Source organism: Sceloporus occidentalis, unplaced genomic scaffold (genome assembly GCF_023333645.1).
Source record: "Sceloporus occidentalis isolate IW3139 unplaced genomic scaffold, rSceOcc1.0.p SCAF_216, whole genome shotgun sequence".
In the NCBI taxonomy this organism is placed as follows: Eukaryota; Metazoa; Chordata; class Lepidosauria; order Squamata; family Phrynosomatidae; genus Sceloporus; species Sceloporus occidentalis.
In genome coordinates, this window is record NW_028317196.1 from 1,047,888 (window position 1) to 1,061,629 (window position 13,742).

Consider the following 13,742-nt stretch of genomic DNA (forward strand, 5'->3'; position numbering starts at 1 on the left):
GATTTCTGCTAAAGCACTTGTTTTTAAGTATTGCTTTAATGTTTGGATCACGCAAATGAAGCTGCAGTACCCTAAAGTGGTCACCTGGGGGCGAAACCCAGAAAATACATATTTAACTATTACAGTTTCTGTTCACTAAAACATCACATTTGTAGATTATTATTTAGAAAGTCTTAGAGGGATCTTCTCTCTGTTCTCTTGCAGCACAAAGACTGAAACAGACCCTGGAGCCGTGTGATACAGAGTATCCAGCGTTTGTATCCGAGCGCACAATAAAAGAGACCACAGGCACCATAGCTTGTGATGATTGTACCAAGTAAGCATCTGCCGTAGACCGTATAGTATGAGGGGTTAAGGCATGGAAGGGTCTGGTAAACTCCTGTAAAAATTATATGGCACATAACTAGTTAATTTCTGAACAGGTTAGAATGAAGATATAGTTTAGGCAGCAATAAGAATATCGAAGTTGTGAGTTAAGATCCGACGCCTGAACTAACATGGAATCCATGGAATTTGTTACAAATGAGCTGAAACATATGATCTATGAATTATAGTTGAATAAGATACCATGCTTTAATGTAACTCACTGTTTAGTGAATAAGCGCTGGATGTGTACTATATGAATATTTTGCATCAGACATGAAGAAGCATTAACGCATCACTCATCACTTCCTGTTGCATCACATGATGCACAGGAAGCGTTCTATACAGCAAGTGCAAAAAATAGTCTAATAAACATTGGATTTTTACATTTAAGGCCAACGCCTTTTTACACTTAAAGCCAAAGCTGCGGAATATGATGGCGCTATATATATATATATAACAATAATAATAAAAACAAATAATAATAATAATAATAATAATAATAATAATAATGATTTCTGATTGAGAATCTCTTCGAGGCCTGGAAATATATCCCTGATTCAGAATAAACAGAACAGATTTAAAACCTTGGCTTTTTAGGGTAATTTTAGGTCACAGAATCTCTTTCCAAAGTAACCACTCAGCATTTGGTCTGCGAGTCGTTGGAAACGGAGTCAAGTGCAAATTATAGCATTTAAGGGGGACTAAGATCTTTTTTTATTTGTAAAGAAAACATTTGTGTCTTTCAGAGCGCAACCAAACTGGCTTCAAGGCGTCCATTATTTGCAAATATTCCAGCAGGAAGCCATAAACTATACCACCGCCCCCCCCCCCCCCCCGATAAACCTCTAATGGGAACACAATGATCGCCCAAACTCTCGGGACGGCCTTTAACAATCGCCGTATTGTCTTTCAGATAAACAGAAACGCGTTTCATTTCAGACCCCGCATCCATGAAAGGTCCTGAAATAAACGGAGCCGCTTGTTCTTTGCGATAGAGACGTTTTCTACCTTTGACCAAACGCGAGATTCTAGATTCCAAGCCCCGATGCGTCTCTATTTTAGGCAACCACAAAACCTCGCGCCTCCTCCGGGCGAGCCGACACATTCCGCTCCGATCCACCGAGCTCCACGGAGCACCGTTTAATGTGTTTAATTACCGTAAGATGAACAAAGCCATTTCTTCGCAATCGCATCCATATTTAACCCTTTAGGTGCCAGGGAGAAGTTGAAGCATTAATCAGCACAAAAACCTGCAGACAAATTCAAATACAAATTTCAGAATGTTGGGCAGTCCACAGGCCGTGGCTAATGAAGAATTATCGACTGGTCCTATTAATAAATAATGAGCTTTCAACCCAAATACATCAAGACGTAAAAAATGTAGAAAAAAACGCTTTTATTGTGAAAAGACCCATGGAAAAAAAGTGCTGTATACAGTAATAACCCCCAGCCCTGTATACAGTGATAACCCCCAGCCCTGTATACAGTAATATAACCCCCCCAGCGCTGTATACAGTAATATAACCCCCAGCCCTGTATACAGTAATATAACCCCCAGCGCTGTATACAGTAATAACCCCCAGCGCTGTATACAGTAATATAACCCCCAGCGCTGTATACAGTAATATAACCCCCAGCGCTGTATACAGTAATAACCCCCAGCACTGTATACAGTAATATAACCCCCCCAGCGCTGTATACAGTAATATAACCCCAGCGCTGTATACAGTAATAACCCCCAGCGCTGTATACAGTAATATAACCCCCAGCGCTGTATACAGTAATATAATCCCCAGCGCTGTATACAGTAATAACCCCCAGCGCTGTATACAGTAATATAACCCCCAGCGCTGTATACAGTAATATAACCCCCAGTGCTGTATACAGTAATATAACCCCCAGCGCTGTATACAGTAATATAATCCCCCCCAGCGCTGTATACAGTAATATAACCCCCAGCACTGTATACAGTAATATAACCCCCAGCGCTGTATACAGTAATATAACCCCCAGCACTGTATACAGTAATATAACCCCCAGTGCTGTATACAGTAATATAACCCCCAGCGCTGTATACAGTAATATAATCCCCCCCAGCGCTGTATACAGTAATATAACCCCCAGCACTGTATACAGTAATATAACCCCCAGCGCTGTATACAGTAATATAACCCCCCAGCACTGTATACAGTAATATAACCCCCAGCACTGTATACAGTAATATAACCCCCAGCGCTGTATACAGTAATGTCTGGTTTTATCTCATTTTGTTCCAATAAACTCCCTTTATCTGCAGACCTGGAGCCGCCTTTGCTGTCAGTCATGTGATATTTTGGGTGGCTTTCCCGGCTCAAACACCACACTGAGCTGATGCTTTATGGCGATGCTAATGAAGTCCATTCCTCCATAGACTTTCATTAGTCAGAGTGCCTGGCTAAGACCGAGCCATTCTATTGTTTCCATCAGGCAGTATGATAAGGAGTCGTTAGGATGTGTTACTGCCTTAAAAAGTTGGAAAGACTGTCACCAAAGGAGCTATGATCCGGGCTTCACTACTCGTAGACTCCTGATTTTTCAAAAAATTTTATGTGATTGGTTTGGCTGAAATATTATATTTTTGCAGGTTTTAGGGGTTTTCATAAGACAGCTGCTTTCTAATTGGCCGCAATAAAACACACATTGAATGGAATGTAAAAGAGCCGGTGTCCGGAATGCATACATTTATCACTGAATGCGGTCCGTGATCCGGCAGACTTTTGGCCAAGCTGCATGGTACAATCAGACATGCTGTACAGTCTCATTACATTGACAGAACGTAAAATGAGATCAATTAACATAAAAACCTCATTACATTTAAAGGGCTGGCCGGTCTCGGTAATATTTTCTTTTTGTCGTGTAATATAAGTTTCATTATTCGTCTGCGATGGGAATTAGCTCTCTAGACAAATGGCATTTAAATAATTAAGGCTGGCAACTTGGACAGGAAACAACTTAGGCTTCCGGCTCAAAAAATGCTTGGTGTGTGAAATGACGTCTCCATAAAGTTGGCTTAAATAATTAATAACATCGTATCCTTTATCAGTGACGACGTGGGGTGGGGTGACTTGGTTTACGGAGAAGGTAGGTGCCATAGGGCTCTATTAGGTTAGGATAGCCACAAATCCTTCCATGTCCCCTATTCTCCTCTTCCCTGTTGACTTAAAGTCTTCGTTATCTCTCCGAAGTCTGAGGAAGAGTCCGACTCTCTCCTTATTAGCGCAAAGTGATAAATGATTATGAAAAGAACCCCCCCCTATTCTGAAAAGAACCCCACCGTCCTCAAAGGCAAAGAAAAAGAGGGAAAATGATCTTATCGATCTGCTACTATTACTATATGTGAAGAGAAGCACAAAATACAACTTCTATTCACACAGCAACAATAAATATCTTCTCTCTCCGCGAGACTGAAGTAAAAAGCCCAGCCGAGGTATTTCTGTAAGGCTTCAGCTCCAAATGTTATTCATCAATACTGCATTCCGAAAAATCTTCAGCTCCAATAGATCACGGCTTGTCGGTAGCCGATGCGTCTTCTTGTCTTGAGTTGTCGGCTCCACGGGTGGAGGAAACATTTATGGAACAGCTGATCTCCTTCATCTCATCAAACGTGAAGAATGAGAAGGAAGGGGAGGTCTAATGTAAAAGAAAACGGCAAATAAAATATGTTTTTTGGAACATGATGGAGAATATTGAAATATTCACATAAACATATCTCTCATTATATAAAAAGAAAAGACTAGCGTGTGTTCGCTGGACCAGGAACGGGGGCAGATTTCTTCAACAGACCAGAGGAAGCCATTTTGTTTTGTTAACTTCCTGTTGTGTCTTAGGGCTCCCCTAAGTGCTTCCTTGACTCTGACCAGGTCTTCAGCATTGCTTTGCTTTATTTCTTGCCCAGAGCTATCTACAAACTAATTATCGGTGTCCCCCGACGCTGATAAATTCACTTATTTTGGGTCTGGCCAAAGATAACAGCTGCCAAATCCTTCTGCCAACATCTAATGCCCTCTTACCTCCATGCAACTGCTTTAGAAAAAAAAATGGTGAACTCAAAGAGTTTCCATCTAGTTCTTCTACAAGTTCTTCTGGGTCAACTAAATTTTGGATGCTCTGCGAGTCTTAAAAAGTAACTCGTTTAAAGGAATGTGATGATTTAAACTTGTTTTTCGTGGGTCTAACACAAGGGGACCTTGTAGTCTCATTCATTACTCCTCCCTTGTAGTCTCATCTGCCGTCCCTCGTTAATGTAAGCCTGTGTAGTTTGGACCTGAAATTGAAGCAGATCTTCGTGTCGCACTCAGCTTGCATTAGCAAACATGCGAAGCTGACAGAACGAGCCAAATTTGCTTTTTGGGCAAAACTCCAGTTCTCCAACAGCCCTAATTGCCAACGCCGGTGAAAAACCTGACTGTATTAGAGGAGACACGTTTTCGCTTTGACGGTGTCACTGACCAAGTTTTTGAAGTGCCTTAGAAAGAGAAAGTCGCCGTTGTTTCCAAAATCATATTAGCTTATTAAAATTTTCAAGCGGAGATTATTTTTCTACAGATGGTTAAATACGGCTCCATGAATGAATGCGTTCCTGTTAATTCTAAACCTGGCAGCGTTGGCTGGCCGTGTAGCCGATTCAAGACACTAGAATGCAATTCAAAATGTAAAAGACATCTTTTCAAATATTTCTTCATATTTTGTAACAAAATACCCCGGCGCTGAAACTTTTTTTTTTTCTTTAGAATACATCCAGTGTTTTGATGATTTGCTTTCATCATGAAAGTTTGAAAAATGGAGTTAATGTGAAGTAATTACTCCAACCATAAGTAAGAATACGGGGTCAGCCATCTTGTTTACCTACAAACAGCATAAGAGGAAGCCTTTCTGATAAAACTCAATGTCTACGATGTCTCCGTTAATAAATAACATTTCTTTTTCCATGATGACAACCTTGGCCAGCCTTGAATGTCTTAGAGGGTCAATGGTGTATACTGGGGGTCTCCGCTGTGTCCTCAGTTGCTTCCTGCTACCCCATGGAAGGTATCTTGATCTCTTACTCTTGCTGGGTATGCGGAGTGTTGGGTCATGAAATTATATTCTCGTGCGCCTCCTCACAAAGGCTAAGGACTGGGGTCCGACATACTGAAGAAGAATGAATATACAGCGGAGCCCAGTAGTCCGTTTCCCAGGATAGGGACAGCCAACCCAGGACCTGCTGCCCTAGACCTAAGCCAGGACTGGTGAGGGTACAATATAAGGTTAGTCTTGTCCAGTCCCATCCATCTTGTATTCCATGCGTCCAAATGGTAGCCAACACAGCCGCCAATGGTTACAGTTAAACCTCACAGGTTTAGGAGAATATGGTGGTCATGACATTGATTTTCTAGGGTTACTCATCCCTACCCTGCCACCTCTGCTCCAAGGCCTTTAAGTCCTCCGAGGATTTCTATGACTCTGATTCTTAAACCGCGGTAAACCATAGTCTTAAAAAAAAAAGAATTTAAATAATTTCCGCAATCTTCTAATTACTAATTATTTTAAGCATTCTGTCCCTGATCCAGCCCGCCATTTTACAATTATTTTAATTGACGCTCCTTTTATACTTTTTAACCCCAGTATTCGATGTAAAATGTTCCTATTTTAGGTAGGTTAATGAAAAGAACATTTTCTGCCAATCTTCACACCAAGTCTGCCAGATTCTCCTGAGACTAAATCCTTGACCTCGTTCCCCGATATTGTCCCATTTCTACGTTCGCTCCCGATCCTCCAGCTATGTTAGAATCACGCTTAGATTTCTAGCAGATTTTATCCGCTCTTTCAATAATCCCCAGAGAGTCCTGGATATCCCAGACCCTGTCATCCACTTCTATCAATTTGTATATTTGTGCAGTTTTACGCCCCTATGTAATTTTAGCAATTATGGCTCACCAGCGGTTCCATATACTTTAAACAGTAGTGTACAGCGGTTCCCTGCGCATGCATTATGAATAGAAAAAAAAAAATCTACCCAGGGAATTATGGTCGTTTTTTTTTTTCAGTTTCTACTGATTTTGGAAGAGTGGTCGGTTAAGTTTGCCAGTTCCCTTCCCAGATTATATTATTGAACCAAAATGAACAAGGGCCGCGTTAAAACTTGTTAGCGCTTATGGAAAATGAATGGAAGAGGTGGTAGTGCGCTCATTGTCCTGCCGCAGCGTGTCCTGGCTAAAAGCGCCCAAAAAAAATATAAAAAATATAATAAAAATAATGTACAATTGAGTTGAACACAGACATTAAAATAATAAAGTATAATTATAAAGCTTCTAACATTGCGGCGTGATCCAAGCTTAGAAGTCGAGTCTGGTTTCTTCTCAGGGGACTCGGGGTTCCGGCGTATCCAAGCGTATCCAAGCTTAGGTTAATATAATATGAATTTGTTGGTCTCCGCTAGGCCCTCGTGGACATGCGCCTACAGTAGAAAAACACCACATGGTTTGGCACCAGGGACCATGTTTGCACAAAGCCAAAACTATAACAGCTAAGCTATTGAAGGTCACGTACTTGTGTTTGGAATCTGTAGCAATATTGCTCTGTTTCGACGCTTTTAGGAGCGCGTTAAAAAAAGATATAAAAAATTTACTTTCCCTTAATTTTATGGGGGGGGGGGAACAGAATTAATATTTACACGTCCGTATTATATATATATATATTTCTTTTAAAAAAATGCCACGTTTTAGTAATAATTGAATGCTCATAAAATCCTTTTATTTTAGTAACAATTACAAAGGTATTAATTACAATTTTTTTTTCAATCGGTTTTATAGACAAGTCTAATTAATAAACAAAAAAAAAGCCTAAAACACAAAAGATGTATTCAATTATTATATCTCCTGTGATATAGATAGATTTTCGTGCACAACAAATACGTCTAAGAGAAGGACTGGTTTATTTCAAATTTTGGCTTAATATGCTGATTTTTTTTTGTAAATTACTGATTTATTTATAACGCTGTGGGGTACACTAGTTTATGAAAATTGACCTTTTTTTTTCTCTTTAAGGAATTTTTCTCTTTCCTTGAAACGGCCTCCTTTCACCCACACAGAAATCCGCAAAACCACACAAGTTACAGCCGTATGATGTCAGCTCGGCTGCTCCACCATTTACACTTTTTGTACATTTATAAACTACAGTTCCTCTCATTGTGCCATAAATGCGGAAAAAAACACACGCAGCCACCTAGCTGACTTATTAGAGACGTCTCGAGGTAGAAAGAAGATTCTTAAACATTTTAAAAAATCTTTCATCTTCCACTCGCTCAAAGACATTAAATTAAGATTTCCCCTAATTTCGCCCCAAAAGAACGCGCGAGGAATTTCGGAACATTTTTCTTTTCTTATTTCTTTTTTTTTTTTTTGCCGGCTACTGGACGTAGTCCCTGTTTCTTTGCTTTGTAATATGTTTCTGATGAAGTGTTGACTTTGAAAAGATAATATCGGAGTTATCTCAATTTAAACGAGATGCCGAGGTTCGCTTTCCCGCCGCGCTCGTTAGGAGGAAAGCATTTGCACGTTTTTTTTTAAATGTTTTTTTTACTTGGCTTGAAGTCAATTTTGAAACAAAATAGAACTTCCTTCGGAAAAGCGCGAGAGAGAAAGCGTTAAAGCTGCAGCTGCCAGGGCTGAATGTATTAATTATACAAGTGAGGGGGGGGGGTCGCCAGCCTGCGTCTCCGAACCCTACTGGACTACAATTCCCATGATTCTCTGTGATTCGTAATATGTAACACATTAAGTCAGGTTAAGGAGATTTTTGTCATTTGATGTCACAAAATAACTATTGCTTTTTGAAACACATTTGGTATTTTTCTCAATTACCCCAATTTTATTTTTTCCCTACGGATTATGTATTGTTTATTAACCAGCTAAAAACATGTATTGGTTCATTCTAAACCGTATCATGTACTTATGGTATGGTAATACGGAAATGTTTTTACTGGAAGGTAACATCTGCTGATACTTTTAACAGAACCAAAAGCAAGAGGGAACTCTCATTCCCGAAAAGGTTTTGTGGAGACTGTGAATATCTGCTTAGTGATGTCATAACCTTTTCCATGAAAATGGCGGCTTTCTACCCTCTTAGAATTTGACCTAATCAATACACACACGTCACATACGTTATTTTTAAAAACATACGCAAAACAGCTTTTTTGTAGATTGACTTTTTTTTGTTTTTTCAGATCTTTTGTGATCCAGCAAATTCCGAGTAGCAACCTCTTCATGGTCGTGGTGGACAATGTATGCAGCTGCAGCTCCGTCGCCCCCATTACTATGGCACCCATCGAAATTAGGTATATCCTTTATTATAAATGTAGCAGAAGCCTCAGAAGCTACAATCAGATCAAACCCAACGTCCGAGAATTTAAAGACGCTCACAGCTCTTCACTTCGGGGGGCATCGCTTAATAAACTGCGGAAATATAATAATTAGCATTTTGGGATCCGGGTTGCAGCCGATATCCTCGCTAATAAATTATTCCACGATATGCGTTTTTCTATAATAACTAAAACCTATAATCAGTTCCTTTAGTCTTATTTCGAAATAGCGGCTCCTTAAAGTCACCACGTTGGAATACCTTGGAGCTTCTTAGTAAACGATACAATAAGGCTACATTTATCCATTTTTCAGTAGGGGTCATTCAGAAATTAATTAATTAATAATTAATTTATATTTGATTAAGTCTGAATTCCAAGTTCCAAAATGAATGTAATATGTATCATTATTTTCACTGCCACGGGGAGGTCTTCTGGTTCGTCGAAGGGGGTCTCTAAACGTTTAATACATGGAGCTTTTCCCAGCTGGTGAACTCCAGTCATTCTTCTCTCTGGAGAGACATCTCCTTCGTGGATCTAGACCTCAGCCTTAGGCCGTATGAGATCATTTTCCGCCTGTTTATTGTACACTTGCTAGTGACAGAGCGGTGAGTATTTTCCTCGCAACTTCCTTGACGTGATGAGAAGCTGATTAAATCTAACGTATCTGTCGTTATCTGGATCTAAGGAAATCAGCCGACGGTGGGCAGATCATTTTTTTCTTTGGTCTTCCAGAAGAACAGGCTGTGCAGGGGCCACGTTTATCTGACAGCTGTTCATTTTCATTGAGTCGGTGAACATATTTGGTTCGACAGGTGTCAACACCACAAAACCACAGTTTCGACTGGCAACATAATCATCAACAAGGTTAAAAGAGGTTAAGTACAGAAGGAAGCATTCATCGGGAGCTATTATTGCTCTGGGTTTGTTCAATCTTCCTACGGTGGGAATAAGCAATAAATGCTCCGGAGTTTGAGGACGTTAGTGCTTGAGCTTCCTCTGGGCTTGGTCGGTGGTGAAGACCTCGCCTGATGCTATGTAGTCTATATTTAAGTCTTTGGAACTTGTTACTTCTCCGCTGTGACCCTCATAAGGTTAAACCACACACCTGACTATGACACAATCATCTTTCATGGTACTTTGTATCATTTCTCTGGATCACATCACAGGCGCTGACATTCTTCATGTAGACTCTTGATGAGTATCTGTTTGAAAAGGTGACTCTGGAGTCTTCCGTCGAGGTTGGCACCAATGTTACCAGTTATTGGGCAATCACTGAAAAGGATACAAAGTTATTTAAGGACTTTAGAGGTCTCTTGTAACGATGGAATCAGGTAGAAACCTCTGAAGTTTGGAAAACTTGTGTAACTCTGTATCCTTTTCATCTTTGGCCGTCTTCTCCTGGTTGTCGATCGGCAGTAAGATGGGTAAAGGAATCCTTTACAATATTCTTTTAATTTGTTAGATTTTTTTTCCTGCTTTTCTAGGATATTTTATTTGCTAGAATCGATTGCTTTATATCCCTGATGATGTCACAAGCGGACATCTTTAATATAAGATCAGGAAATGAAGAGTTATTAATGTGAGTCTCATTTAAACAAATCCATCGACTTCTGAAGTAAGATAACAAAGTATCCGTATTCAGTGATTTCTGCCTTAACTCCTCTGTACATAATGAATCCCTCAAATGTGAACGTTTAAAATCGCAGAAGATCCGCAGACGGCCAGAATCCTGTCATGGATTTCATCCCGAGGTAACCGTTTCTTCATCTTAATGCCTTGAAAAACCTTTTATACAATATATAGGATTCTATATAAAATTAGGAACAGTAATCAAGCAGACAGAGCTGTTAAAGGAAAACTACAGGGGGTTTCTACCTCCTTTTTAACAAAATATTAGGCAGTCAAGTCGTGTGAAGACTGTATAGATATGTTTGAGCGGTGGGGGATAAGTGGAACAGCCTCCCGGCAGAGGTGGTAGAGGGTAATACAGTGAGGGTATTAAACATGCATGGGATAGGCGTATGGCTCCTGAATCTAAAACGAGACCAACAACTTGATTAGGGTTTGAATCTTTACAGCAGGAGAAACGGGTGACAAGACGGGGGCCGAATGGGGCCGATCTGCCGGGAAATTCTGTGTTTAGTCTGTTTTTTGTTTTTTTTTAGGAGAACGCAAGAGAATGTGGCGGAGCATTTGGCCTTAGTTCTCAGCCCTTAACGATGCTGCTATCTCTTCTAATGATGTACATCTCAAGGTGACCTTGACGGAGACAAAGACGCGGCATGCGACACACGGAGAAACTGTGACTCGGGACTGTTGGTGCCGTAAAGAAGAACAGAAATTAAGTCAAAACATCAGCATTTCATGACTTTAAAACTGTTGGGGGGAGAAAAAAAACCTCTGAAAGATATATTGAAAGAACACAAGACTATTACGTCCCCCTGAGAAGCTCATGCAGACGTGAATTCTCAATTCACTAAATCACTTCCCATCATACCCTGGACGACAGGCGCCGGCGATCATCATGCTCTGCTTCAGCCCATCCAATACTTTAAAATGGTGTACTTTATAAATAAAGTATATCAAAATCACAACTCTGCTGCCGCCAATTCGTTTCATTCACTCCGTTCTTACAGGCGTCACGGCAACGGGCTGGGAACTTTCTAAATGAGCGGCCCCTGAGACATATTAACCCTTTAGTAGCCCATTGTGAAGAATCGATGTAGCGACTCACCAGATGTGCTACCCAATTCGCTCTGATACTGGTCGGTCGTCATGGAAACCTTGACTAGTCACTATTTAAAGATACACTTAATTGAGTCACCTGCATTCAAGCAGGGATATCAGCCATAACATACCGGGAGCAAAAGCACCAATAGGGAGTCTTATATATGATCCCAGCAGGGGGGGTAGGAAGGAGTCATAGCCCCAGACTGTGTGACCCGAGAATCTGCCCCTTCAGCCTGAGATTGGGGCAAAAAGCGTGAGACTTAGGGTGAAATCTTGAGAGCTCCCAGGTATGGTGATGAGGATCGAGGAGGGGGTTGTCTGGATGGATCCGAGGAGTAGAATGTCTATTTCTGTAATTAACTTTGTTTTTAAATATCTTCACTATTTTTCACCCAATTTGGCCGGTTTATATTGTTGAACGACAAAACTAACCAATCTCTGAGCTTTACCCCGGGGCAGATACACCGTTCCTGCGCACTGAGCCTTTTTCATTCAAAAGGGGGGCCACAATAACTCCAAAAGCAAACACCGAAAAACGTGAAGTTTCAAGTGAAATCAAGTCGCAACTCATCAGGTTTAACACTTTTCTCAGGTTCTCTCTGAGAGTTCAGGCAAAAATTCATCATTTTTTATCATGATCTCCCTTGTTTGAGTGCGAGCTGGAGAATATCTACTCACATGAACCACAACCATCAGTAGAATTATTAAACAATTATATATATAAAATAAACATAGAAACTGGATATTGGTTTTTAAACAGTTAAAAAAAGATGAAAAATATTTATTGTGGCGCTGGGGACGGCTGATCCTTATAAACCCGGCCACAAAGAGAATTTCATCCCAAAAATACGACAGCCCAAAAATAGCCATTTTATATAAATTGGTTTAAAAATCACCTTTAAAAAAATGTATTAATGGTAATTAAATAATTAGAATAAATACTTAATACATTTAATACAAAATAATTATCTTGACCTGTCTTTAGAAGTTACTAACTTTTTTAACATAGTTGTGTAATAAATGTTGTTATTAAGAAAAAAATATATTTCCTGGTTTTCTCTTTAGTTTAATTTTTAATACATTTTTAATCAACGCCTTAAAACATTCACAAAAATTTAAACTCCGCACGTAAAGGCATCAACGGTTTACATCTATTAATTATTAATATATTCATTAATATTTTATTGTCATCATTGCTACTGAGACTTAAATAATTGTATAATAAAAAGATCAAATAACGAACCCTTGCATAAAAAAAAAGAATTTTTATTTATTGCATTTTTACAGTAAAAAAGATTGCCAGAAACACATTAATCTGATTAGAGTGCTAAACATTGTGCTCATCTTGTTAAAATGTATAATTAAAGGCTTATTTAACAAAGTAGTAATTAAAGTATAAATATAATATATAATTAAGAAATATGATGACGCTTTATAATTTAATAAATCATATATATAATAATTATTATTTAGTGGAAATGTTACATTAGAGAATTCTCTGAAATGTTATTGTAAATCTTCCTAGAATTTAAATTGTATTTTTGTATAAATAATTATTTTATTATTTATTTAGCCACTTGATTAGTGATAGGCATGAAATGATTTGGCAGAAATTTGGTAATTTTCCAATTTCTGGGCGTATTCGTAAAACGCACATGATATGTTTCAGATTGAAATCCATTCACCTCAAACACCCCCCCAAAAAATTTTTATTTATAAAGGCAAAATTTAGGCAATTTTTCAAAATATGGGCTTATGAGTCATTTGAACGCCGGCCATTTGTGTGGGATTCAACTAGAAATACACGGAATTGTTTGGCAAAAATTGGTTTATTTCCAGTCCAAACAGAGGTGGGACCAGCTGTCTAATCTTGTAAAAAAACTATTTATATGGAGCAGGCTTCATACGAAACGTTACCTGAAGTATTTCCTAATTGGTGAGACCTATTTTAAGTGCCCCACATGTGATTCAATTTTTTTTTAAACATTCCACAAAAAAAATGTGTTTTATATGAGTTTATTTACACAGAATCAGAGAAATTATATCGGTTGGGAAGGTAGGCAAACAAAATTCAAAATACCTTCCAAGATATAAACACATTTGTTTTAATTCCAGAACGAGGATTTTTAAAGAAAAAAAAAAAGATACATACATATATATATATATATATATAAAAATGTATATCTAGACACACAGAGTTAGTTGATATACTAAGAATTTTTGCTTTTTTAGGGTAAGTCGAAAGATCCAATTAGGTTAAGAAAAAAAA

At 38.9% G+C, this 13,742-nt stretch overlaps 1 protein-coding gene across 1 annotated transcript in view; it reads left to right on the top strand.

Annotated features, from left to right (window-relative positions):
* Window positions 1-11,001, top strand: part of LOC149277366 (voltage-dependent calcium channel subunit alpha-2/delta-3-like) — a 199,320-nt gene extending 188,319 nt beyond the window's left edge. The window contains exons 35-38 of the mRNA XM_089503037.1: window positions 205-316; window positions 8,609-8,721; window positions 10,412-10,494; window positions 10,909-11,001. Coding sequence (XP_089359163.1) covers window positions 205-316; window positions 8,609-8,721; window positions 10,412-10,494; window positions 10,909-11,001 — 401 coding nt within the window. The remainder of the gene's footprint in view (window positions 1-204; window positions 317-8,608; window positions 8,722-10,411; window positions 10,495-10,908) is intronic.
* The last annotated feature ends 2,741 nt before the right edge of the window (window positions 11,002-13,742 follow it).